This window comes from Mustela putorius, unplaced genomic scaffold (assembly GCF_011764305.1).
Source record: "Mustela putorius furo isolate JIRA1106 unplaced genomic scaffold, ASM1176430v1.1 tig00003875_pilon_pilon_pilon, whole genome shotgun sequence".
NCBI lineage: Eukaryota > Metazoa > Chordata > Mammalia > Carnivora > Mustelidae > Mustela > Mustela putorius.
Genome location: NW_025422026.1, coordinates 4,023,998 through 4,051,037, shown reverse-complemented (window position 1 = coordinate 4,051,037; position 27,040 = coordinate 4,023,998). Strand labels below are relative to the sequence as shown.

Sequence of the window (27,040 nt, the reverse complement as noted above, 5' to 3'; positions counted from 1 at the left end):
TACTTCTCCCTCTGCACCCCCGCCCCTGCTCGCACCCTCTCTCTACCTCTAAGCAATAAAGAAAATCTTTTAAAAAATTATAAAAATCTTAAAAAATGTAAAAAGTGTTCAGCCAGATAGTCCTTTACAGTGCTTCAATACTGTGATTTTATGCATGCTCAGAATCGTAACCATAACACAAGGCCAAATGGAGTGTAAACCGGAGCGCAGGGCTAACTGTCACATTTCCTGTCTGCCAGCACCTTCCGAACATCCTTCCTCTGTCTGGAGGATGTGCCACCTGTGAGTCCTGCCTCTCCCAAGAGGAAACTAAAAGCTCACTTGCCCAGCCTTCCTTTCCATTGGGGATCAGCCCTCTGACTTGGGTCCTGCCTGTGAGATACATCTTTGAGAAATTCCTTCAGAGGTAGAGAACACGAGGCAACAGGTAGGTTGTCCTGGCTGCGTGTTTTGAGGGGAGGCAGCAGGGGCAGAGTTCCTGCCTTCTGGGCTCCCCGGCAGCCCCACTTCAGGGCAGTCGGGGCTGGGCAACAGCAGTAAGGGGCTCAGTGTGGCTCCCCATGTGTGGAGTACGGAAGGAATGGGAGGAAACAGTGTTTCACTGTGGAAAGAGCAAGGTTTTGTGGAAGGAGCACAGACTTGATCCAAGTCCTGCTGCCACTCACCAGCTGGGCCCCTTGAAAAACCTGCATAACCGCTGGAACCACCTTTAAAGGGGTCGTTGTCCAAGGTCACTCACAGCCTCTGAGAGTAGGAGTTTTTAGCTGCCACAACCCCCCAGGGACATCAGCTGGTGTGTTTTGCCTCCAGATGACTGGGTTGACATCAGGCTTGAAATTATGGGTAAAACTAAGTTAATTTATAGGGTTGCTTGAAGATAAAACTGAGATATAAGATTAGTAACAGAGACAAAAAAGTCAACTAACATAGGGCAATCTTTTCCAGATGTATCCACAGGCCCAGGGGCATTACTATCCAGTCAACTCTTGGTTTCGGCTCAGGTCATGATCTCCTGATGGTGGGATCTAGCCCTGCATCAGGCCCCACCGCACAGTGGGGAATCTGCTTGAGATTCTCTCCCTCTGTCCCTTCCTCCCACCCCCACCCATCACCTCCTTCACCTGCTCTTTCTCTGGAGTAAATAATTTCTTAATTTTTAAAAAATATTTTAATTTGTATTTTTAAAGGTTTTTCGATCTTTAAATTTTAAATTTTGATTTAAATTTTAAATCTTTCTCTAGAGTGGATAAATAAATCTTGTATTTTTTTTATTAGAGAGAGAGAGAAATAGCAAGAGAAAGCATGAGTGGGGGGGTAATGAGAGGGAGAAGCAGGCTCCCTGCTGAGTAGGGAGTCTGCAATGAGGCTTGACCCCAGGACGCTGGGAGTATGACCAGAGCCAAAGGCAGATGCTTAACTGACTGAGCCACCTAGATGCCCCAATAATTTTTTTTTTTTTAAAGATTCCATTTATTTATTTATTTGACAGAGAAACAGAGAGGACAAGCAGGGGGAGCAGCAGTGGGAGGGGGAGCAGACGCCCTGCTGAGCAGGGAGCCAGACACAGGACTCAATCCCAGGACCCTGGGATCATGACCTGAGTCAAAGGCAGATGCCTAACTGACTGAGCCACCCAGGTGCCCCTAAATATTTCTTTAAAGAAAGAATATTGAAAGAATTAATGGGCAGAAATAGTTGCATTGATTTGAATTGAAATTGATTTGAATACCTAGAGTTCTTTACAGAAATTCTCAGGAGCTTAGGAGCTTCTAAGTACTTATGAAATTAAAGAAATATACTCTTTCTTGTGCAAGCCCTCATCACCTGGAAATAATGCTATAATAAAGTTACAGAGCAAACAAATGGGTCTCCCACCACCCTCCTTTTTCCGACTGTCCCCCCTGACTCCTGATACCAGGTGGGGAAGCATTTTTCTAAGTTTCTCTACTGTTACACTGCTACCATGTATTTATTCTAATTTCCCTCTTCAAGTTTATATTTCCTATTCCTTCCTCCTAAATATGGGTTTTCCTGAGGCGTAGGCCTTGGCCTTCTGCTCCTCTCTATAAATACTTTCTCCTTTGGAAAGATCATATACACGGATGATTTCAACTGTTGTTTCTTCATGGATGACTCACACATTTACATATTTAGGCATAACCTCTCTTTCTTCAGCTTTAGTTCCGTATTCCTAACCTGCCATCTCAAATTCTACAAATCTTTTTGAGCACCGTGCTAACTCCTGCTTTAAAATTAACTCACCCTAGGGGGTCCCTGTGTGCCTGGGCGGCTCAGTCAGTTAGGCCTCTGACTCTCAGTTTCAACTCAGGTCATGATCTCAGGGATGTGGGGTTGAGCCCCTTGTCCAACTCTGCCCTTGCACGGAGTTGGCCCCGCTTGTGATTTCTCTCTCCCTCTGCCCCTCTCCTGCTCTCGCTCAAAGAAATAAAACCCACTCACCCTATGGCTATCCCTTCTCAGTCCCAATTTCCCAGGTTTACAGGGCTGCAGTTTTCTCTGATTCCTCATAATCCTTTGCGCCCACCATCCACTCCGTCACTAAGGAGAGTGTTACTCGAGTTACTGCAACCTTGCTCTTCCCCTCTCACCTTTACTATCCCACACGGACACTACCAGAGCTCCTCATCCATACCGTCTAGCCACTTTGCTGGCTCAGTGTTTGTGAAACACGGCTTGGAATGCTCACAGCTCCACACTCATGCCACATTTATTGAGGCTCGCTTTGTGCAAAGCACAACATTACGCATTCCAGAACGTAGGAATGATAAAGGTCTGTTTACAGTCTAGTCTGGGGAAGAGTTGTACACAATTTTAGTTCAAAATTAGAAAGTGGTACTATCTGCATGAATGATGAATGGTCCAGAAAGTAGGATGGACATTCAGCAGGAAAGAAAATTTATTTCTAGATGGAGAGGCCACTTTATCTGGCTTTAAAGACTGGACAGAATCTCAGCATCCTTAGAAGATGGGAGGGGAGGGTATTCCAAGGAGAAAGAGACAGGAGCCGTCTTTAGAAAGGTAATGGGTAATTCATGCAAGAGGTGCTTCCTGCGACCTTGCCACGGGCAAGGGAGAACGAAAGGGGAACGGCAAAAAATGAAGTTAAGAGTTTTTAACCCAAGTTAATAAACCTGGCCTTTCACCCACAGGCAACAGGGAGCCAGGGAAGACTTTTGGTCACAGAGCCGATCACAGCAGCTGTCAGCTGGGCGGGCGGCAAGCGCCGCCGGAGGAAGGGGACCTAGAAAAGCCGTGCGTGTTCCCCGTTCCGGGCCGGTAATGGGAACGTGGAGCGGGCGGACGGTGGGTAGGGAGAGCGGACGCCGGCAGTCCCGCAGAGGGACGATCGACAGAGCTCGACATCGGACGGCAGTCAAGGGGGGAAACGTCAACTGCGGACACCCAAGTGTCCAAGTCGAAGCCGGCGGTGACGCTAACACAGCGGGTGCGCCGTCTGGAAGGGCCGGGCCCGGTTCCATGTGGGAGATCCGGCGGCCACGACCGCAGAACATCCGGGAAGGAGCGGCCGAGACGCTCGGCGGTTCCTGAGCGCCGACGAAGCCAGCGGGCGCAGAGGGGTGTTTCGGCAAACCCGGTTCCGAGCGGACGACAGACACCGTCCTCCCGCGGGGCGAGGGGCGCGGCACCGCCGAGGCCCTGCGCTCGTGCCCACCGTCCCCCGCAGCCCTCGCCTCGCCGGAAGTGGCCTCCCCCCTCCTCTCCGCATAGTTCCTGAACGCCTGTCCCCACCCGTCACCGGCGCCCAGCCAGGGGACGCTTCACACACACATCCCAGGGAGCGAAGGCTGAGAGCGCCAGGGAAGTAACTTCCCGCACGCGCACCGCCCGCGCCGTCCGCACTCCGCCCGCATTACCCAGCTACTGCGAAAAAGCCGCAAGCGAGCCCGCGATCTCGCGATACCTGCTGGGCCCGCCCCCGCGCCCGCCCGCCGGAAGCGGAAGTGGGGCGAATGTCGGCTTGTCGCTCGAGTGGCTGCGTTGCCTTGGAGAGCTGAAGTGGCGGGCGATCCTTTGGCCGCGGTGTGGGCCGGAGGTGGGTGTTTCTGCGTGTGTGGCGGGCGGGGTGCGGCCCGAGCGGGATGGACGCGGCCGTCGGCGGGCCGGTCGCCGGTTGGGGAGGCCACGGGGAGCAGGGAGCCGGGCGGGCCGAGCCGAGGGGCCTCATGGAGCGGGAACCCCTGTCGGCCCCCACCGGCCGTCGCGGCCGCGGCGCTGAGGGGCCCCGGGAGGGAGCAGACCTGTCAGGACCGTGGTGGGCAAGCCCTGCCGGGCCCTGCTGGCGGTCTGCGCCGTCTCCCGGGCAGCGAAGGCCCAGGCAGGCGGTCGCGTCCGGCGCCAGTCGGCCGCGGGCAGCTGCGGGCGGTGTTACTTGCACAGACACGGGCGGTGTCGGAGGGCGAGTCTGAAGGGCGGACCCCTCCTGTCCACGAGGAGAACGGGGCTCGTTCCCGGTAGCGCTCGGACTAGCGTACTGCAGGGGGCCCGGCGGGGCGCCTGTAACCAGCCCCCCGCCCATTCTTCTGAGGGTTCCTTGGAGGGAATCAAGCGGGTTTTGCCTCCCTCAGATCGAAACAGCGTAAACATTAACGGCGGCAGCCGCGGCAGATCGCTGGGTGAGTAAAGCTCAGATGCACCGGAATCCTGTGTAACGCTCAGGAGCGCGCAGGAAGACGCCTGCCCACCCGTGGGAGGGGTCGTGGGAGCCGCACTGTGCCTGAGGGCACAGTCTGCCCTGTCTGGTGGGTGGGGGCCGTCCTGAGATTCCCGGGTTCCTGTGGAAGTCCGTAGACCTGACGACACTCCAGTCAGCCAGTCCCAGGCACACTGGGAGAAAGAGCGCGTCCGGGTGGTGCCGCTTGCTCCCGCACGGCAGTCCGGCTGTCCGTTGCTGGGGTAAGGGCAGGCGTGGACACACTGGCGTTTGAGGGACCCCGCGAAGAATCACGGAAGACGCGGTCTTCCACCATCACGTGTGCTTGTCAAAGGCGAAGTAACGCAGGAAGAAAAGGAACTGTCGGCCGTCAGGCGAGAGGGGGAGACTCAGTTTTCGTTTCAGCAGGTCCCGCACGCCCGAATCACAAAGCAGGCGGAGAGTAGAGCGACGAGAAGCCGAAGTTAGGGTTAGGAGAGGCGGGGGGTGGGAGTACTGACCAGCGCTTGGCCGAGGAAGACGGCAAGTGCGGCACGTGGGGCTACCTACCGAATACGGATGGGGCTTCAGGCCGTGCGTAAGGATGAAGAGAAGGAACTCTTGGTCCCCTCGCTTCTCAAGGACGAGGCTCGTGTGGCCTGAGCCAAATCTTTCTTCAGAGGTAGAGGGTCTCTGAGAATGTGGGTGCAGAAATTCTACTCGGCCTGCCGAACCCAGCTGGTAAGAGGTTTCAGGGGTTTTTTGTTGTTGTTGTTGTTGTTTTTTAGCTGTTAGATAGTATTTATCATAATTTTCATTTTGTTCCAGAGTAAGACTACATTGGATGCCTCTATAAAGTACCCCAGAGTTGAGTAGCTGTTCATTTAAAGGCCTATTTGCCTTTCCATTTTCACATCTTTCCTGTATTTTCAGTTTCTCTTTCTTACTGGTTTTCTTTTCCTATAAACAACCTCAGCGACACTCCTGGAAGACGGAGGTCCTCTTCCAGTAACCCCTTCGCTACTACTCTTTCCCTCTGGTGTTGAGTGAAGCATTTCGAAAGCTCACTCTGTAATCCATGTAGATTTCTAGTTCCTTAGCTCCAGTTACTTCTCCGTGAACTGCGTCCTGCTTCCATCCCTAGTACTCTAACATAATGACCTCCTGATGGCTAAGTCCTATTAATTTTCTCCTCTTGGTTCTGTCACTGTGCCATTCCACACTGAGGACCCTTCACTCTATTCTCCTGCGGGAAGCTCTTTTGCATCTGATCTGTGTGTATTCTCCTCTTATCCCTTCTTTATCTCCAACTTTCCTAGAGGTCAGTGTGCTCTAGGATTCTGTTCCTTGATGTACTTCTTACTCCACAGCCTTCCTGAGAAATCTCATCCACTCTCACAGCGTTAACCACCAACAAAACTGCTGACGTCTCCCATATGTATCATCACCCTACTTCTCAGACCCAAAATGGGTAACTGGGAGCTGCTTCTCCCATGTGGATGTACATCCTGTAACTAACTTCAGACTCCATATCCTCACCCACACTTTTTCCTGTGGTTCCTATGGCACCACAGCCCATCCAGGCATTTGGCTAGAAGTCTGAAAGTTATCCTTTATACCCGCCTCTGCCAACATCTAGTCATTGTTGTCTAGTCAGTCCATTAGTCAGTGTAGTCCAGTGTAGTCAGTCCATTCATTTCTAATGGAATTCCTACCAAATTGCACGTGCAGTTGCTGCCTCAGATTCAGCCTCCAGTCCTGCAGCAATCTGCCTTTGGTCTGTCCTCATGAGTCTCTTCCCTACCCTGTTAGCAAAGAGGTCCTTCTAAGTAGTCAGTTTGCCCTACAGGCCTCCCTGCTTATACCACTTAGGCTGAAGTCTTCCCCTTTCCTACCAGAATAAGGGCAGGGTTGTTTGCCTGGAACACAGTTTTTCACAGTTTGGTCCCTCCCCATTTTTCCAGCTTTGTTTCTGGACATTCACTGTTCCTCCCTCTGTATTTGCACCAGGTCTGTCTCTTACACTAGACTGAAAGCTCTTTGCAGGGTGGAGGCCCCGATATATCGTTCATCTTTGTATCCCAAGCACCTGTTAGCACAATGCCTGTGGTACTGAAATTAGGAAATACTGAATGAAGTATCTAAAACCATTTTAAATTTAAAAATATACTAAGACTTTTACGCATACCTTGCCTAAATTGTTCATTTCTTGGTTTTTCACTTGTCGAGTGAGAGAGTATTATGTTTTTAAAAATTCTCATAGAAACCTATTAAAAACTGTGCAGAATTTCAGGATGACAGACACTTCTGAAGCTGTTCCCAACTTTGAAGAGATGTTTGCCAGCAGATTCACAGAAGCTGACAAAGAGTACCAGGAGTACCTGAAACGCCCTCCCGAGTCCCCGCCGATCGTCGAGGAATGGAATAGCAGAGCCGGTGGGAACCAGAGAAACAGAGGCAATCGGTATGTATTACTTCAGGAGACGCAGGTGGCTGATGTGGGAGAGGACAGCTTTACTCCGTGTGCCCGTTAAGGCCAGTGAGGCCAGGGGCCATTGTTTCTGTTCAGAACCGTATACCTCTTGCCTAGTCACTGCCTGCAAGCAGTGAGTGGCTGGTAAAGATTTACTTTAATGTTTTGTCAGCACTGTGTGTTTTTTTCCTTGCTGTTCAGTTGTGTATGTGTTTTAATGTTGTTTTTTAAAATACTCTTTCTGTAGGCTAACATTTTATTTTCTCTGCCAATATAGTTTATGAACCTAGAGTTTTCTACAAAACTTTGTGCTAGGTTCCATAAAGAAGGCCTTGTCTTTGGTTTTACTTTAAGGAAGTTATACAGTGGGATTTCGTCTATTTCATAATTCAGAATAGCTCTTGTACAATCGAATAGACCTCAGTTTGATTCAGAACTGTCCTATTGTTGTGGGTTTCGTGTTGTGGTCTGCCTATTTCTCTGCAAAGTGTATCCAGTATAATACTGGAAGAATGATTTAAATCTTAGGAAAGTTTTGAACAACTGTTGCTACATATAACATTCTGCAGAGAAAAGTGTTTTTTACACTTCTGTTTATGGAGTAGGAGGTTGAGAAATGAAATGCAGCGGGATAGATTTGTCATTTGTATTTTTTAAAAAGGGAAGTATAAAAATCTTTGTTTTTTTTTTTTTTGTTGTAGGTTGCAAGATAACAGACAGTTTAGAGGTAGGGATAGCAGACGGGGGTGGCCAAGTGACAATCGATCCAATCAGTGGCACGGACGATCCTGGGGTAACAATTACCCGCAGCACAGACAAGAACCTTACTACCCCCATCAATACGGACACTATGGTTACAACCAACGGCCTCCCTATGGTTACTACTGATGGAAACGTCAGCAGCTTTTTGTGAAATCATTTCCTCTGTTAACATGACAAAAGTTTGTGTGTATCTTCTGTTGGTCATAGTTTTATATCTGATTTCAGAGAGTGGATTATAAACTTTTTGGAACTTGTAACTTAAAAAAAAAAAAAAAAAGATCTTACTAGAGATGTGCTGGTTCAGTATTCCCCTAAAAAGGTTGTGGATTCCATTGCCTGACTTCTACCTCAGATTCTTCTTTGTTTCATGACTTAATAGTGCTTTGAAATTGGTGTCTGTGTCCCTTGTTTGACCTCCAGGAGTTCTGTCTTTGTTTTACAGAGAAATAAAAATTATAAAGTGGAAAATGCTTGATTTTACTTTGTAAGATAAGGAAGTATTCATATACTCAGATTTTCTCATTCCCAAATTTTTACAGCGGTTAGTACAGTCAACTCCCGAATGCACAACTATGCACACTTGTAATGTGTTGTACATGGCATCAGCAGTTGAAGGTAAAACGACTGTAGATGCTTCTTTTTGGCTTTCGTTGTTGTGACTGTGGTACTTTTTATCATTACTCCAGGTAAGAGTGATGTCCACAACCGCTTTGGTCCCTTTTTTGAGGATGTCAGAAATAAAACCTTCAACTAGGGAAGGGAACATTCTCTGTTTCAGTGTCTTAATCTACTGGTGGGTGAGATTGGGGCACACAGTCATTTTGTTACAAACTGTGAGGCTTTTTGCTAAGTTAAAGCAGATCAAAAGTCACATGTTTTAAAAGAAGTTTAACTCTGTAAATGTTCTCCTTTCCTTTTCAGTAGTGTGTATATAATGCTGCATTCCGACTACGTACTTTTATGTACTTATATGAATTGATCGTACAATGTTATATTCACTTCCAAATGTGCATCTTCGCTGCTTCCTCTCGTACAAATACCGTGATGCCAGAACTTCCTCTCAGACCGATCAGTATATTCCAGATCATTTTAATGGCCATTTCAATGCTTTCATTCAAATAAAGTACTTACAAGATTAAGCAATTTCTCAAGTTTTGGCAGTTAGACCATTCATTAATGTGATGAACCTTTTCGTTTTTTATTGCTGTTTCCTTTATATCTGTTGGAAAGGCTTATTTGGCTTAAGAGTAATATTAAGAGTAGAAGCTTCATCATAGGGAAAAGGAGTATAAAGGCAACTCCCCAAACCTGCCTTCCGCTGCCTTCTCTCTTAGCACTGCACTCTGGGCCCTTGAGGTTGACTTCTCCAGGCACTACTTCTCCATGCTCTGGACCCAACTCTCCCCTCTACTTCCCCTTCATGAAGAGAGCCGTCCTTTCAGGTAACTCTTTGATTGGAAAGGATCTAATAAATCAGGTCTTCACACTGAGATGTAAATAAAATTTTAACAGTAAGATAAGGGTTTTCCCTATACCCCTCTGATTACATCAGTAGGCACAGTGCTGTTGCATCTCTTTCTGGATACTGCAGATATGTAGCCTAGACAGTCCAGAATGGCCTCACTGCACACCACGATCTTCTCTGCAGGCGGGTGGGTTATTAAAACTACCCATCAAGTGACAAAGCACAGGCACTGACTCACTGGGGTGGCAGCGGCCGCAGCTTTAGAGCAGGACCCTGAGGGCTGGGCTGTCTGCTGTGCCGGCTGCTGGCACTACTTACCGGGACCTATGGGCCCACGGGGCAGGGCTTGGAGTGAGGGATGGGTCTCTAAGGAAAGGTTATTTTCCAATAGTATTGAAATATTCACAGATGGCCTAAGTATCAGCCCTGCCTGCTGGAAAATACGATGAGTCCTTTTAACATGAATTATTTCTGTATTCTGCATAAACAGCCCATGTGGTGGTAGTGGTTCGTCTTTGTTTTTTTTTTTTTTAAACAGTCACCATTAGACTCCCCTTTATGCTTAAAACGGAGAAGAGGGATGCCTGGGTAGCTCAGTGGGTTAAAGCTTCTGCCTTCGGCTCAGGTCATGATCCCAGGGTCCTGGGATTGAGCCCCACATCAGGCTCTCTGCTCAGCGGAGAGTCTGCTTCCCCCTCTCTCTCTGCCTGCCTCTCTGCCTACTTGTGATTTCTGTCTGTCAAATAAATAAATAAAAATCTTTAAAACAAAAACAAAAACCGGAGAGGAAATGAAAGTCATGGTTTCTGCTTCATGTGGGAGAGACAGAAAATAACGTTAAAAAATTTAAGGATAATTCAGAGAATGATCTGAAGAAAGAATTAAAATAGTGTTAAATGGAATTAATCTCAAATAGTCTGTTGTAATAGCCTATAGCATTAAGCGTAAGGAGCCGTGACTTCCAGTCCTGTTCTTACCAGGTAGAGGACCTTGAGAAAAATCGGTTAAGCATGGAGCTTATGTGCTCACCTGTAAAAATGAGGAAAATACCCTGCCCCTCTTCACAGGGTCATCATAAAAAAAGTGACCAAACATACAAGAGCTTAAGATAGAAACTAGGGCTTCGGACCATTAACTCCCACTGGCACGTAACTGGTGCTGCATAAACATTTGCAGAGTCAATGGGAGGGAAGTATTTGGTAAATTATAAAGCACAGTGTTGATTTAAAGGGTATAGAGTAACTGACAGAAGATAAGGTAGAGCAGGAAATTTATTGAGAGTAAAGATTTGTCATTCTTACGTGAATTAATATATGAATTAGAAAAAAATTCTGTCCTTCAGAATAGAACAAATTTCAAATATCAAAGAAAATTTATATAAATATTGAGCTAAAATTAGCATTTGCTGTTTGAAATTGACACATTTTAAAATGTCAAATGCTGATTATGGAAACATACCAGATTAACATCCTTTTGAGACCAGCTTGCTAGAGACTTGAGCTAGAGGATTTTTTTCGTTTGTTTGTTTTTTCTTTCTTTCTTGAGTGCTAGGATTTGAGGTTATCCAGAGTACTCATAACCATGGGTCACGGTTCTGAGGACAGTTGGAACTCTTGAAACCAGATCGGAAAAAAAGCCATCTGGTGAGATTTCTAGCATGGTTTGGGTTTTCAAAGCTGCATTCCTTATAATGCTCAACGGACAGGATTTAATTTTAATTTTCCCTTTGTAATTTATTCGCCTAAAGGAAAATCTATAATTTTATGATAGAATTGAGTAGTGAAATGTCAGGGTTTTGTTTTTTTTTAATTAATTTATTTATTTGACAGAGAGAGAGATCAAGATCACAAGCAGGCAGAGAGGCAAGCAGAGAAAGAGGGGGAAGCAGGCACCCCACTGAGCAGGGAGCCCGACGTGGGGCTCGATCCCAGGACTCTGAGATCATGACCCGAGCCAAAGGCAGAGGCCCAACCCACTGAGCCACCCAGGTGCCCTGTGAAATGTCAGTTTTAAGTTTAGAATACTAAAACGGAAGGAAATTATCTCTTGCCCTGAAGATTACTAATTCTGAATTCCACATCTTGTTTCTAAAGATAGTTTTTTTAACACCTTAAAATTTTTCCAAGACCCATTCCCTCTGATTCATTCAACCCAAACACAGATTTGGTTGTGTATGGAAACCTATGCCCCTGGCCTTTGACTTCTTTTATTTAGTACTATTTCTTATAGTGAAAGGCAACTTATTGTTTTCATAGAAAATGTAGGAAATAAGACTCCCAGCTCACAGCAGCTTGTAGTATGATTTAATAACTTCAGTTAGCTGGGAAGCTGGCTTGTGAACGTGCTTACTTTGGTAGCGTTAGACAAACAGGTATTATAAACCTGAAATTCATATAAACCTTTTCATTCACCGAAAAGCTTATTTGGGATTTGTCTTTCAATATCTTGTATTTTAACCACAGAATCATATTTGAGATATAAATGAGGATTTTGAAGTACTAGATAGACTTGGGCTAATTCTGTGTGAAAAAACCAATTATATAGGTCACTCAGTTCCTTCCTCTCTATATAAATTTAGAAATGTGTGCTTTTACAGTCCTCTGGCTTTTAATTTAGAATGAATTAAGGCCAACAGGAGTAAATACTCAACATTGGCAGGAATTATGATGTTAACTTTTAGAGTTCTACTTCAGAATTCACATAGACTCTTCTTGCTGTGTTCTATCTAAACAAAAATTTCTCTTGGCTCCAGATAAATTATTATGGAACCAAATCAACAACTAGATTCAAATAGATTATACCACTGGACTCCAAGGTAGCCTTGGGCAAGTATCTCCTCCTCTCTAGAGGTCTAGACCTCTACTAGGACCAAGTTTTGAGGAAGATAGGGACAGTAGTGGAGATCCCTTAACCCGTGGATGTTCTGGGAGAGAATGGCCTGGGTCGGGCTGGCTGCATGGGCCTCATCGATAGGGCTGGACACTCTCAGGACAAGCCAGGGTTGAAGAAGCAGCTTCAGCTCCTGCACCACTGCGGAGGCTGCCAGGTGCCAAGAAACATTATCTGAGGAACTGGTTACCAGTGCCCTCAGACGGGAAGTGGAGATAAGTTGTGGATAATACCCCCCGGATTTAAAGATTTACAGGACAGTATGAGACAGTAAGAGGACAGGTCTTCCATCAAAACTGCTAACGTGTAATCTGACTGTCCCCTTGCAGGATTAAGTGAAAGCATTTACAGAAAGCGTGCGTCACGGGGCTGGGTACATGGTAGGCTGCAGGTCTGGGTCAGCTGTGTGTGTCCGGAAGTGCAGTGGGCTGGGGGGTGCCTCTGAGCTCGCCTGGTGCAAGAAATGCAGCTCACACGTCTTTCCCCAATGTCTCCATGGGCTCACGGGCTAATTCATTTGCTGTTTTCATTCCTGTCCCTAAGGGACACACAGAGCCCCATGTATTAATTACCAGTTAGATTTTCTCTGGGTTTCAGTGGCTTCTCTTGAGACAGCTTCAGGGCAATGATGTGATGATGATCTCATGGTTTTTTTCCACTGTCAGTGCCTTTAACTCCCTAACGGATCTCCAGCCTTTGTCTGAATTACATAAATAAAGCTGCTCTCATTGCTAAAGGCCAGAGCTTTTGCATTTGAGTGTTTTCTCATTTTAAAATTTCCTTCACTGTATAGGTTCGGTGTGCATACAAAATAATAAATACTGTAAGGAAGTGAAACACGAGCCATCACTGCACTCACCCAGCGATATCGCCTGTTGTGTACGCTGCTCTTTTACCATGCCCACAAATATGTCTAAATTTGATAGTTTTCCTTGCTTACTGAAGTGAGATTGTATATAAATATATATACACACACGTCTATCATTCTTTGTTCGTGCAACGTAACAAACAGGACTCTAGTTCAGTAATTACAGATTAAAAATTAACAGTCTAATACTCTCACGTATGGATTTTCTGTTGATTATATGATTATTCTCCGGTAGGTATACATTTAGATTATGTTTCCCCATCTTTGCTCATTTTCAGATACTCCTTGGCATTTTTATTTTTGTGTGTTCTATGAGGTATTCTCCAACGTAGAATATTAGGTTAAAACACCTATATTTTTAGTTAAGTGCCACATTTTCCAAAACACTGTAGCAGTTCACATTCCCAGGTGACAACATATGAATGTACATATGCGTCTCCCCTCTCCCTTCCTAGGACTTCAACTTTTTGTCTAGATGGCCACAGGCGTTGTTTTTGAATTCCGAGAACTTCACTTGGTTTTATGTCCTTGTCAGCCATGCTTTGTCAGTGTTTGCCCTGGGATGCTGCACCTTTTATTCCTTAAAATCCTTTTTTTTCCCCGGTATTTTCTTGATTATATCTTGAAATCATTGTTCTCTTGCACTTTTGGGGTTCTTTTTCAGGACCCCAATTATGTTGTTGATTTCCCTTTGCCTGACTTTTAGATCTGTCATTTTCCTTTCTTTGCTCACCTTTCTCCCTCCTGCCCTCCAAATTTTGTGCCCTATTTTCAACCTCTTCTCTGTTGTTTCCAACGAGGCCTTTTTCCATGATGCTTTTGTTTAAAAAAGAAGAAATCTGGTAAGCCACCTTTCAAGTGCTCAGTGAGCACATGTGCCTAGCAGCTGCCATCCTGACGGCACAGTTTCGGAAGAGGACTAAAGGCTTGGAGTTCTGTTGACTTGACTCACTCCCCCTCTGCCCCAGTTCTCCAACCCCCGAGGGTATCTCTGGAGAAACACAAGGCTCTGACACAACTTGAAGGCCAATGTGGTAGCAAAACCATATCATGGAGGCATCTCATGTAGAAATGACCACTGAGCCTGTAAATTGCGCTGCTGAGTTTGGGGGTTCCCCCTGCCCAGACTCTGTATCAAAGGGATTAGATGGACCCACACAACCAGAAGAGGATTAGGAAATGCTGAAAAACTTATCAACTGAAGTGTAGAGGCAGAGGAAAGCCTATCCGGGCAGAAGTAGGTGGTCTTCTCACAACCTTGAAAAGGGCAGTTCCTGTATCAAGAAGTGTGAGTGTCCAGTGTTGTCCCAGGAGAGGGGCTGAGACATGATGAGTCTCTTCGATGGTCCGAGCTCCCTTGCCCCATCCCCTAATTTCTTGGGTTCGGATCCCACGCTCTCCAAGCAGTCTTCAAATGATGACTGGCTTCTTGAAGAGATTTCCCGAAGCAACACAAGCTGCTCACTCGGGGACCCCCACTACACAGTCCATTTGGCAGGTGTGTTCTTCACTCACATTAGTAAACTGGCATTGTGTTTAGAAATGAATTCCTTGCCAATTTTCCAGACCAATTCCATTTTCAAAAACACCAACTAAGCTGGCGATTTCTGCAAACTGCACAATGGAGACACTGGGGGCCACGCTGACTCCACTGAGGTACTGAGCCAGGACCTCTGAGAACCCAGCCAAGGAGGTTACACCATGGAGCAGTTAACACAACACTCTGGCCAGAACCGAACTCGAGGAATGTGGGGCTAAGCCTAAGTAATGTCTCCAAGACCAGACAAGAAGGATTAGCGTGTGACACTGGTAGTCAGGCACTACGGAAGATATCTCCTACTAGTGTTGCTCTCTTCAAAAAGGAATCGTCAGTCCCTTCAGAGTCTCGGTGGCTTCCTGCTGTTGCGTTATGGTGCCACCTCTTGGATGTAAACTGAAAATCTAGATTCTTAAAATTTTTAGTCTCTAGTCACATGCATTTTAAAAATCCATAGTGGGGGTCACAGTGTGTTTTGGGAACTTATATTTTGCATTACAGTTAAAAGGAACTACTTAACCAAATCCCTTACCACAAATTCCAGGTGATGGGGGGTATGCTAGCAATTCATAGCCCAGAAAAAACCTGCCTCCTGAAGTCTGAGTTTTTGGCTGCTTGGAACTTTAAACATTGCAAAGGTGCCACCTACATTCTCCGGTTCTCTCCCCCACCCGCCAAACCCTTAGACACAAAGGAGCAGGAAGAAGCTTTAGAGCTTTTAGAAAATATCAGAGCTCTTCTCGGTGAGTGGCCTCTTTGCCTGATGGAGGGAGTGATATATGGTCCTGAAACCTAGAGCTGTTGCCTTTTGGCCTCCATGAGGGAAGCGGGCTTAGGGCTGAAGCTGGCCCTGCTAGTTAGAGTCAGGTAAGGAGAGAAAGTGGGTCCTTGTGAACTCACTTAGCTGCTGCATCAGGCTAACCCCTAAGCCAGCCCTGCCTCTGGACTTGCCAGGTAGTGGGCTAATAAATCCCTTCGTTGTGTAAGCCAGACAGAGCTGGGTTTCCATTACTTGTCAAGGAAAGCATCCTAACAGTGATCCATGTAAAACAAAACAAAAGAACCACAAGTAAAATGCCGCTAGCACACACGCTGGAATGTGTGGGAAAAGTTCTGAAGCTGAGATCAGGTACAGTAAACCACATTTGGGGGCAATATGGCACAATGGCTTCGAGAAGAAGGCAGCTGAGCGTAACTCATGTTCCGCCATTAGGACTGGTTATGCTCTTGGGTAACCCAAGTGACTCTTCTCCTCCTTGGTTCCTATCAATAGAGTAAGAGTTGTACAAGATAATTTTTATTAGTAGTCCTTGGGGATTTTGTATTTTTAAACATTTTGTCTACCAATATATTTTCTCAGGTACTTAGACAAAAGCACAAAACTGCTTTGATTCTGATCAGCAAAGGTAATGAATTTGTTATTTACCTGACCAAATCACTGTTTTTGCATTGGATATTTAAAAACAAGGCATTTATTACTAGCTTTTGAAGCTTTCATGTAGGAGAGATTCCTGATGGGCTTTTACAAATATAGAAAGTAGCTTCCAGGCCCTCTTCTTTTAAGGCTCCTTGCAGATTCACAGGAACGACCAGATTTGAAGACTACACCCTCCAATGAGGACAAAAATTCAGTGACTTCCCTAAAATAATTAATAGTAAATTACAAGTCCTGAAAACTCTTAGTTTTTCACTCCACAGTTTTCAAAAGACAAAAAAGGCATTTTTGTATGTAGATAAGCCTTTTAAAATATAAAGACAGACCACAAAGCAGTATGACAGGTTTTTTTCTGTCACTTGTAAACTCCAGACAAGGCAATCCTCAGAACCCTAGAGGTGCTGTGGAAACCTGTTCATTTACGATTGGCATAAAATGTGGCCAGGAGTCAAGGGACCGTGGTTCTGGCTGCCACACCTCGTGGTGTGATCCCGAACAAGTCTCTGAACTTCTGGAGAGTGGAAGCCCCATCACGGGATCAGAGGGGTGACAGGTCATCCTGAAGGTGTCTTCCAGCTGTCATTGTGTAATGCGATGAAATCGGACTGATGTGTTCCAAACTCTTTGGACGTCAGAACCTACACTGAACATACAGTACTTTTAAAATTCCTACTTCTCTTCTGAGTCCTGTTCTTAAATTTTCTTTTCATGTTCTTCAGTGCGCTGAGGTATATTTTCCTACTGAACAGCCTCTTCACGAATAGCAAAGCGCTTCTCAAGGATGTACTTCTCATAACTTGCTTTTATTGTTTTTCAACTTGCTGCTTTAATTTCTCCAAGATCTCCTCTGCCGTTGTGGACGCTAACAGCTTCACCACTTTTTCACGAGATTTACCGCCCTGGACCAAAAGCAAAAAATGTTGTCAGGACGACTCACCGAACAGAGAGCGCGGGGCTCGGCCGTGTCCTCAGGGCTGCCCGGTGGCTGCAGCCTTCCTGACCGCTGAGCTACAGCGCCTTCTCCTGTCAGTTCTGCATTCCTGGTCTAACCGACGAGTGTATCTTATGGTCTACCTTACTACAAATGTTGACAATTCTCCAGGGTTTTTACCTTCACATATCAATCTCTCTAATAAAAACTGGCATTCAAATTTCAAAACGAATAGAGTCCAGAAGTAGAATACTGTGTTTTTAAGTAACTTTTTTGTTTAAAAGTGAAAATTATTTTCTAAATTACCAAATATTGGAACTTTCTATAAACTTTGTATAAAAATAATTCCAAATACAGAACTATTCTGTTACACATTTCTGAAAATTAAAAAAAAAAAAAAAAAACCCACCAGAACAAATGCTCCAATTCCACAACCAACTGGGCCAAGAGTTTCATTTGGAAACATCCTTTAAAGAAGGTAAAATCTGAGCAGGGATCATCTATTGGGGTAGAAGAGTGGGAAGCCCCTTTCAGGCCAATGTCAGAGCATGTGCACTGACAGACTCAGAAATGACCTGCCACAGGCGGGAGAGCTATCGAGGGAAGTGGCCGAGGGGAGAGATTTTTAGATGCAGCCTATTAACCAACGACCGACTGCCAGCGAGAGCCTGGATGCAGAGAGTGAGCCACCAGCAGCACCGCTGAGTCCCACTCCTGCAAGTTCTCTTTCAGTAAGTCTTGAGTGACGCCAGGATCGTGTGTTGTACATCTCACTCCCAGGTGATCTGATACCCACCCCCAGAGGAAACCCATGATATTAATGACTTCATCTCTTCCTCTCTCTTCCTAATGAGCTTCTCCAGGGAGCCAGGACAACGTGGGGGACCAGAAACATGTGATAGAGTCACTAAAGGACCCTTTCAGACTTCTTAGCATGGTAATGACTTGAAGAGACAGACAGATCAATCTGACAGCAGGTACAGGAATACATGTAGAAAGGAGAAAATGCTCAAAATGGTTTCAACCAAGGAAGAAATGTACAGAGTGTGGTCAGCCTAAGGATCAAGCCAGTAGGAATGAAGGTGACTACACGTGACTACACAGAATCACACATGTTAGTGATTAAATGGATGAGAGTTAAAAAACAAACACACAAACAAAAAACCCCAGCTTTTCAATTACTTGGAAAAGAGCCCATATTTATAAAATAATGACTGATGCGTAATCATCAAAGCTGTTTCCAGAGAGACCTACCTTATCCAAAACCACGTCACTCTTCCTGAGCTCCAAGACCTTGGAAAGGTACCGACAGAGCTCGGCATTAGCCTCTCCTTCCGACGGGGGGGCTGCTATGGCCACGCTCACCGCTTCCGCTGTCACGTCTGGAATGAAATCAGTGTGGACTGTGTCTTTAAGGAATGAGGATATTTTGCAAAAGGGTTTACACTTCCCTGGCACAGAGTGGATTTTCCATCAATAACTACTGCGTGAAGAAATGAGTGAGTAAACTACTCACACCTGAGGGAACGTTATAATAAATATGGCTCCCCCGTTTGAGGAAAGAAATCCAGAGTAAATTGACATCTTCCCTGTCCTGCAGACCAAGATGGGCCTGGAGTCCTTCCCCGGCCTCACGCAACTGGAAACTGCCCGAGTGGTACGCAGAGCCCTACGGTAGGATCAGGAGCCGGGTGAGAACGAGCCAGCCCACAGGTTCCGCCATCAGGAAAATGAGAGCACTGGACTGATTCAGCTCACGTGAAATGCCTCTAAGGTTTTTAAAATGCAGCATTTAAACATTTACACAGCACTTGTATCCACAAATTCGATGGCATACAAACATGTTTTAGGGACTTCACAAATATTAACTTGTTCAATCCTCATAAGAGCTTTATGAAGAAAATATTAATGCCACTAGGATCTCCGGTTTACAAATGGGGCAACAAATCCAGATTTACCGAAGGGCACGCGGCTATAAAGCGATGTTGTGAGTCAAAGTTAAGTTTAAATGCATGCTTTGACATGCTGGGCCAAAGAGCTTTGCTTTGGAGGAGTACCCCTGCCTCCCTGGTCGATGCAGCCTCTATCAAGCACTCCTGCCCCTAGTCCCCCATGGCTATTCCGGAGAGAGAGAAATGTCTACTCAAAGGGTTTGCAAGTGCGCTGAAGCTGGTCCCCACCTGGGGTTACGCAGGCATTTTCACACACTTACACCGCGCCCGTGTGAACGACGTGGCCACAGAATCCATAAGCACAAAGTGGCACAACAAGCCGCCTCCTGTCCTGTCACCAATTCCCATTCTGCGATGTGCCCTTTTCCGCATTTTAGTAGCTTTCACATCCAGACGGGTCTCACAACAGATGGTAAAGAAAGTGTTCACAGGGATTCTGTCTCGCTGGTACACAGAATACTTGTGTACCTTCTAGTGGCTGGCATCTCGAGACTTGACGACACACGGTATGCCGACCGGACTGTCAGCCGCGACTACTCCGAAAATGCGGGCCACGGTGGGTGCGGCCCACACAGACAGGCTGACGCAGCCACTAGCACAAACCAGGCCCAGCACCGCAATTAGGAGGTCTTGTTTTCAAAGTGTAAAAAAAGAAAAGGAATAAAGAGCTTTGGAGGAGAAAAAGACCTTCACCTTCACCCAGAATGCTGCCCCCCCCACAAGTTCCCCTGGACTCCCCACATTTACAGTAAATGAAAACACAGCTTCTCAGGAGCCCTGCCTGCTGGCCTCCCGGTGTCCACCTAAGAGATCCCTGAGGCACCTTTTTGGGCTCCAGGGAATCACCTGAAAGCCTCTTAGTTCAATATCCCATCCCACAGACAGAAAGAACTGGACCCAGAAAAGTTTTGTATTTAACTCAAAGCAAGTTCACACAGGAGGTGACGACCAGGGATCTCAGAGACTAGATTTTCTCTTCCTCCTTGGGCCCGTGGTCTTTAAACTCAACCAAAATGTGTCTTCTTTCTTTCTCTGGCCAATGTCTCCAGTTCTGAAATAGGAGAAACTAATAATTCTAGGCTACATATCTTTCTAGATGTGTCCTTTCTAAAACACCATTATTTATTTATTTATTTTTAAAGATTTTATTTATTTGACAGACAGAGATCACAAGTAGGCAGAGAGGCAGGCAGAGAGAGAGGAGGAAGCAGGCTCCCTGCTTAGAGAGAGCCCAGCATGGGCTCAGGACCCTGGGATCATGACCTGAGCCGAAGGCAGAGGCTTTAACCCACTGAGCCACCCAGGCGCCCCTAAAACACCATTTTTTAAAGGATTATTTATTTATTTGACAGACAGAGATCACAAGTAGATGGAGAGGCAGCAGAGAAGAGAGAGGGGGAAGCAGGCTCCCCGCTGAGCAGAGAGCCTGATGCGGGACTCGATCCCAGGACCCTGAGATCATGACCTGAGCTGAAGGCAGAGGCGCTTTAGAGGCAGAGGTGATTGTGCCATCCAGGCGCCCCTAAAATACCGTATTTTTAAGAAGGAAAATATACGTTTTTTTTTCATCGAAGTTGGTATGCTGTAACTGTGGTATATTCATTCACTTTTGACACTGGATTTACTCCTTTACATTAGAATCTAGAATTCTCAAACGGGGACGCCTCTAATCGCAGAGGTGAGAAATACACCAACTGTAGATCAACCTTCAGCTCAGCAAGGCAAAGGGAGGACGGAGGGGACTCCCCTTCCCCGCTTAGGCCCCCCGCCCCCATTGTCCACATATACCTGTGACAGCGTTTTGTTTGGACCCGGGTTTGGCATGGATGGCTATGGTGACACAACCTTTAGGATCAACTGCCACAGGACCTAAGGGAGGAAGTGGTCTCTCGGGCTCCTTGCTCTGGCTCTTACCCTAAAACGATAACAACCACACTACAACTTTACAGGCTATAAGGCGCTTTCTCACACGTTCGAGCCTTCCCCGACTCCCTTTCTCCTTAACCCAGGACAAGCTCGTCGCGCCCGGGCACTTCTGGCCACCTGGAAAGGTTTCACCAGCATCCCCAACCAATTCTCGCCCGAAGCCCTCCGATCAACCCAACCCAGTGTTCCCCTCCCGCGCTGGGAAGACGGGGCTCTGGCTCCCCCGCTCAGTGCTGGTCCCCAACCCCAGGCGCAGGGGCCGCTTCTTACTCGTCCCTGCGCCTCCGGCAGCACGAGCTGACAAACTGCTGTGCGCAACCAGGCGGGAAGAGTGTGTGGGGACAGGAAGGGCCGGCCACGGCCACGAAGGGCTGCCCAGCGACGGGAGCTGCGGCCGGACTCCGCGCGCAGGGCACTCGGCGGCGGGGCGGCAGGTGCGCGGACGGTGCGCACGCGGGGGGCGAGGACGCGAGGCGCGCACCGGCGGCCCAGCGCGGGAAGGCGCCTGCCCGGGCCTCCGACGCCGGGGGACGCTGGCCCTGCGGGGACGCGGCCGTCCGGACGGAGTGGGGCGGCCCAAGACCGCAGGAGCCCCGGGTCTGGGGAGCCGTGAGCCGCGGGCCCCGCCTCTCTCCCGCACGCCGCCCACCCTCCCCCTGCCACGGGGCTTGCCACTGGCCTTGTTCGTCGCACCGGCTTTCTTGGGCATCTCGGCGCTTAAGGAGAGCCGGGCAGAGGCTCGGAGCCCGCGCCCCGACACTAGCGGCCTCAGCCAGCAGCCCAGCCACAGCATCCCCGCGGGGAAGCCGGGCAGAGACGAACGGGCGCCGGAAGATCCCTCTGCGCCTGCGCACGTGGGCAGGAGCGGCTCCGCAGGCCCGCGCCTGCGCTCCTGCCCCAGGGCGACCCCTCCCGGCCGGCGGGAGCATGACTCCTCGTCCTCAACAGCAGCCCAGGACCAGGACGGAGAGCTGGGCCTGGACCCTGTAGTGAGGGATGGCCTCCCAGACTCCCCAAGGAGGAAGGCTGTGCTACCGCTGGTCTTCTCTTGCCTCCTGGGAACAGAGGATAGCAGGGAGCACAGTCCATGTGTGGATGGAGCACCTGCTTTGTGCCCGTAGCTGAGGATTCCACAATGTAAGAGAGGAAATACTCTGATGGACGATGTGGCAAGCGATGAGGCGGGGGTGGGGGGGGGGGGCGGGGGGGGGGGGGGGGGGACCTGCCTGCCGCTCGGTCGGAAGATGGTGGCCTGAACGACGACGGCAGCGGGGCCGAAAGCGGAGAGTGGATCATCTCTGGGGCATTCAGGAGCTGCGGCTGGCGGAGGAGACCTGGGTTTGTAGTCGGCCTCCCCACGACGACCTTTTGAAACATGCCATCTCTCTGCCCGGGAAGTGGGTTTTATAACAGTCTCCCCTCATACTGATGGGAGGCACAGAGGTGAGCTCCTCAGTGCACAGCCAGCACCCAGCGACCACTCTGGTGTCCATGAACACCACACAACCATCCCAGAATGACAAGACATTCTCCCACCTCCTGAGATTAGATCAAGGGAGAACAACTGGTGGCCACAAAAAAGGATCAAGCAGCAGAGAGATGGGCAGCACTGATTCTCGAGTTCCAGTGACTCACTCCAAGTGGTGCACTCTTACTTTGTGTTGAATTACCTCCATAAATTAAAGACAAGGTTAAACCTCAATCAGCTAGAACCCTTGTTCCCAGTGTCTTACACTCAACTTTCAGAAGAAAAAGACAAATGACAAAAACCTAAAAGGATAATAGGTATTTATTTATAAAATTCCAGGGGATGTCCCATATCAGTAAACAGTTCCGTTGCTTATCCCTTCTACAGCTACCTTCAGTGACAATCATTGTTCAGTGCAACATACTTGAAAAGCATTTGAAACGCCTCAAATGTCAAAAAAACATTAACCCAGGGCATGCCATACATCGTAAGGTAGAAGGACATTCCGTAACAGTCACTATAGGGTGTTCGCTGGTTAATCTTTAATCAGAACCACACATTTCATCAATATTCCAGTTAGCTGAGGTTTATATCCACAAGATACCAGAGATAGAAAATGTCCCTTCTTCAGCAATTTTGAGACCTCCGCCACCAACACACCTTACTACCTTCTTGAAATATAAAATGAAGTACTATTTTAGATGAAAAATTTTTACGTCCTAATTACTATTATTTAGAAAACCTTAATTCTTTTTAAGTTGTTACTTAAAAGAACTGACTTTTAACCATCTTCCCAAACTATTTGCATATCTTAAACTTAATTACACATAAGCTTTTTTTTTTTAACAAGATAATCACTTTGGAGGGAAAAAGAGAATGTTATTTATATAAAAATTTTGCTTTATAAAAAAGTATACAAATGTTATTCTACCAGATATACTCCCTATCCCCTCCTAATACAGCTGTACCTGTGACATGAGCTGAGGTCAGAAATATGAAACCTATCTTACTTCTTGGTTCTGTAGAACTGTGTAGGTGACAGAAAGTATACTTTTCAGCAGGAGTGATTCTGTTGTCTATCTTTAAAATCTCAAAGTAGTTGTTAGAAAGGTCAGTATTTTATTCAGTTTCCTGTTATGTAAGATTATCGCCACAATGCTGAACTGATGCTGGCTAGCTGGTGGCCCCCAGCAGCGCCGTCTCGACCTCGGGCATTCTCAAGGGCATCCCCCATACAGACACACTGAGTACAATGGTGCAGTTTAGTGATCAAGAATCCAGTCTTAGACTCTACCTTTAGATCCTCTGTTTATGTCACATTATTGTGAATCTGTACAAACTCCATTTATAGTTTTAAATTGTACTACATAACACGACTAATATACTACTATAAAATATCCTTTTTTGTAAATACATAGAGAATGCTCTTGGGCATTTATTAGGCCTACTTCTAGCAATATTCTGAATGCTAACGACCAGATACTTCAAAACTCCAAATATAAGGTCAGTTTTCTTAATTTTCTGAAATTAGTTATGTGAATTAATAGGAATTCTGTAGGAATACTGACCCATCTCATTCCATATAACCTTCAGAATAGATAAGCCTGTAAGTCCAACTCACCTAAACTTCACAACAGTTAAAACTACGACAATAACAACAACAATGAAACCAGCTGTCTGAAACTAGAATCTTTCTATAAAACTGCGGAAAGATCATGAGTCAGCTGATTTATGAAATTATACAAGGTAAAGCTGAAAGCTGCATTTATTTTTTTAAACACTTATGCCCAGTTTTCTTTTCCTCTAAGGTTATAAGAAAATGTAAAATTCCTTTTAAACCATGCACAGCCTTAAATCATTCTTCATATCCTCTAAGAAACTAAAATGTTTCTTATAAATATTATAAATATTCATGACACTGAAACTATTTTTTGTGGCCAGTTTTTTATGCCTTTGAGACTAGATGGTATGCTACTATTTAGCCAAAATGTCCAGAATGCTGAATTATGTATAAAATATTATTTCTGGTATCTGTCCATCCTCTATTGACGTGCCATTATTATTGCCGGGAGAACTGAAAAAGAAAAAAACAGTCTTGCTAGCAGTAGGTGTCTCATGCATGACTTTCTTCAATCCTTTTGTGCCATAGTGGGAGTCTGGACCCTAAATGAGAACAAAAGGTTCATTAGTAATTTTCATTTCATAAGCACTCAATTTAATGTGGTGCTTTAATTAGATTAATGACCTATTATATTGCATTATAATCCTTGTATGAAATTTTATGCTAAGCCATGTCATGAAAAATAAAGTTTTTGCTACAAAGTCAGTTAATTAGTAAAAATACTGAATGCAGAAGTCAGCTTTTAGGCAACAGTGAACGGTTTTAAGAAAATAATTATTTTATTTTCTGTCAAACATTCAAACTCCTACTCAAGCAAAGGGCTACTTCTTGTGAAGAACATTTCTGAGCAGAGCTGTGCTGAGAAGCACTAGAGCACTCTAACTCCCAGCCTCCTTCCTTCCCCTCTTCCTAAAGGCTTTATTGTCAGGTACTCTCACTGTCTCTGGAAGACTGCTCTGTAACAAGAGGAAACCCACCAGTTCACCCTCTGGAACATTCTAGAAGACTTACTTTGAGTGTCGCGCATGCCGTGTAGCACACGTTGGGCAGGATCTCTATGGGTTCTTTGAACATGACCCTGAACGTGTTAGCAGTCCCGTCACAACTGAATCCAGTATCGTTCTGTCCCAGAGTTTGTTTCTTTTCATATTCAATGATCTGTAAGTTTTCAAAGAGAAGGTACACCTCAGTTACATCACCTGATGCCAGGGTTCACAGAAAGGAGTACGGAGCCCTGAGGAACAGTGACGCAGTGTCCCTGTGTGATTCTTCTGTACTTACCGCGAACCCACCCGCTCCCCACAAGACGTCTCTAATAGGTTGTCAAGGGCAGGGGGATGCCAGCTAACTGGGGCCGGGCCTGGTCAGAGGGGTTTCCACAGAAGACACAGGGCTCGGGGGACTGCTTTTTAGAGCATCTGGATTTTATTATTTATTTATTTATTTTTAAAGATTTTGTTTGACAGAGAGAGATCCCAAGTAGGCAGAGAGGCAGGCAGAGAGAGAGGAGGAAGCAGGCTCCCTGCTGAGCAGAGAGCCCGATGGGGTCTCAATCCCAGGACCCTGAGATCATGACCCGAGCTGAAGGCAGAGGCTTTAACCTACTGAGCCACCCAGGCACCCTGAGCATCTGGATTTTAGACACTGAGGAAAATGGGCCTTGACTCCTTGCTAGCCTGTGTCTTGCCACTAGAAAATTCCCTCAGCATTTCCTCTGTTATTTGCTGAGATTAAAATGACCTGAAATTCGGGTATGCAGATATTGAAAAGGTGAACATCGTGTGTTTTCGATTTAGCTCCATACTCGGCGCCAGGCCGCAGGGACACCCTCTCACGAAGCTTCTGGCACCGGCCGTGTGCGCGGGGACGCTTCAGCGCGGCGCCGGCAGCAAGCGCCCATGGAGGGCGAAGCGGCTCGACGGAGGACGATTTTACTCCGTCGCGAAGGGGTGAGGCTGCACAGAGGAGTTTTAAAAGCTCCAGTCAGAGCTTCCCAGGACACAAAGCCCGTGCGAGGGAACAGGCCGCGCAGAGGCGGAGGCTCGCAGACCCGCCTTTTCACACCCATGAGACAAAAACAGGGCAGTGGTCACCTCCGCAGGGACAGTGACTGGAAAGCTCACAAGGGGTCCCCGGGGAAGCTCTAAGGCCCTGTTCCTTGATCTGGCTGCCGGCTGCACGAGTGTAGTCAGTGTGTGACAAGCAAGCCACATGTGCCACTTAGAATCAGACATGTACTTTCCTAAATGCCCCGCACGGTTCCATATAGAACTTAAACCCGGGGCGCCTGGGTGGCTCCGTCGGTTGGGTGACTGCCTTCAGCTCAGGTCACGATCCCGAGGTCCTGGGACTCAGTCCCCCATCGGGCTCCCTGCTCACTGGGGAGCCTGCCTCTCCCCATGCTTGTGTGTGCTCTCTCTCTCTGTCAAATAAATAAAATCCTTAAAAAAGAAAACAAAGCAAAACAACATGGAAAACCGTGGCAGGCTGGTGTCCCCCCCACAGCAGACCCCTGCACTTCTCTGAGCAGTCACACTGGTTCACTGAGAGGAACACTTGCTTCGCCTTCTCCCTAAGGCTGCGGGGAGAATGCCATTAGAAACTGTACGGCGGGCACCACGGTTGCCACAGCAAGACAAGGAAACTGAGGCTGGGAGACGCTGCCTGACTTGGGCCACCATCACACCTCGAGGTGGAGCTAACACGCAAACCCACAAGGGTCTACCCGCTGCTACATTTGGAGGGTGTGTGATGCCAGCCCCTGGGAAGAAAATAAAGACAAGTCCGATTTCCATTCATTTTACTCAGTTTTTATATTTCTCCCTTTCAACAGACCTACATCCCTGATGCCTTCTCTTGGGCCTGCAAATGACAGAGCCTGCTAAAGTGGGTTCCCGGATCCTACCGGGATGGGATCTTAACATCCCCTCGGATGTGAAGTGAAACAGGAAGTACCTGTGAAAAGCTTTTGTACCCCTCTGAGGTTTGCTGTGGTTTTACTGCACTTAAAACGGTAAAAATAAAATTTTCTAACCTTTAAA

At 46.9% G+C, this 27,040-nt stretch overlaps 3 protein-coding genes across 10 annotated transcripts in view; 1 reads left to right on the top strand and 2 right to left on the bottom strand.

Moving 5' to 3' along the window:
* CUNH15orf40 (chromosome unknown C15orf40 homolog) overlaps positions 1–21,755 on the bottom strand; it is a 43,996-nt gene extending 22,241 nt beyond the window's left edge. Inside the window, exons 1-4 of one of the 3 annotated variants that reach the window (XM_045067289.1) lie at positions 21,590–21,754; positions 20,773–20,899; positions 18,287–18,414; positions 14,415–15,929 (exon numbers count right to left, since the gene is read on the bottom strand). In XM_045067289.1, the coding sequence (XP_044923224.1) occupies positions 15,876–15,929; positions 18,287–18,414; positions 20,773–20,899; positions 21,590–21,703 (423 nt within the window). In that variant the 5' untranslated portion in view covers positions 21,704–21,754 and the 3' untranslated portion in view covers positions 14,415–15,875. Of the gene's footprint in view, positions 1–14,414; positions 15,930–16,120; positions 17,001–18,286; positions 18,415–20,772; positions 20,900–21,589 lie in introns of those variants that run through there. The other 2 variants (XM_045067288.1, XM_045067287.1) reach the window with 2 other exon arrangements.
* RAMAC (RNA guanine-7 methyltransferase activating subunit) lies at positions 3,945–9,058 on the top strand. 5 transcript variants are annotated; one of them, XM_004763667.3, is made up of 4 exons: positions 3,955–4,075; positions 4,608–4,655; positions 6,958–7,136; positions 7,847–9,058. In XM_004763667.3, the coding sequence occupies exons 3-4, from the start codon at positions 6,967–6,969 to the stop codon at positions 8,031–8,033; spliced, it is 357 nt and encodes a 118-aa protein (XP_004763724.1). In that variant the 5' UTR covers positions 3,955–4,075; positions 4,608–4,655; positions 6,958–6,966; the 3' UTR covers positions 8,034–9,058. The 5 variants fall into 5 exon arrangements, with proteins under 5 accessions (XP_004763723.1, XP_004763724.1, XP_044923226.1 ...); XM_045067291.1 differs by having other exon boundaries at positions 5,501–7,136; XM_004763666.3 differs by lacking the exon at positions 4,608–4,655 and having other exon boundaries at positions 3,945–4,075.
* Positions 21,756–22,681: 926 nt separating the features above from the next.
* The window catches only part of BTBD1 (BTB domain containing 1), a 39,447-nt gene continuing 35,088 nt past the window's right edge, over positions 22,682–27,040 (bottom strand). The window contains exons 7-8 of one of the 2 annotated variants that reach the window (XM_045067285.1): positions 25,011–25,157; positions 22,682–24,541 (exon numbers count right to left, since the gene is read on the bottom strand). In XM_045067285.1, coding sequence (XP_044923220.1) covers positions 24,383–24,541; positions 25,011–25,157 — 306 coding nt within the window. In that variant the 3' untranslated portion in view covers positions 22,682–24,382. Of the gene's footprint in view, positions 24,542–25,010; positions 25,158–27,040 lie in introns of those variants that run through there. The other variant, XM_045067286.1, reaches the window with a different exon arrangement.

Coding starts and splice junctions, on each gene's coding strand:
- RAMAC (XM_045067290.1), top strand. CDS start 5,372: ATGTGGGTGCAGAAATTCTACTCGGCCTGCCGAACCCAGCTG. Junction 5,414..6,957: donor CGGCCTGCCGAACCCAGCTG/GTAAGAGGTTTC, acceptor AAAACTGTGCAG/AATTTCAGGATGACAGACAC. Junction 7,137..7,846: donor CAGAGAAACAGAGGCAATCG/GTATGTATTACT, acceptor TTTTTGTTGTAG/GTTGCAAGATAACAGACAGT.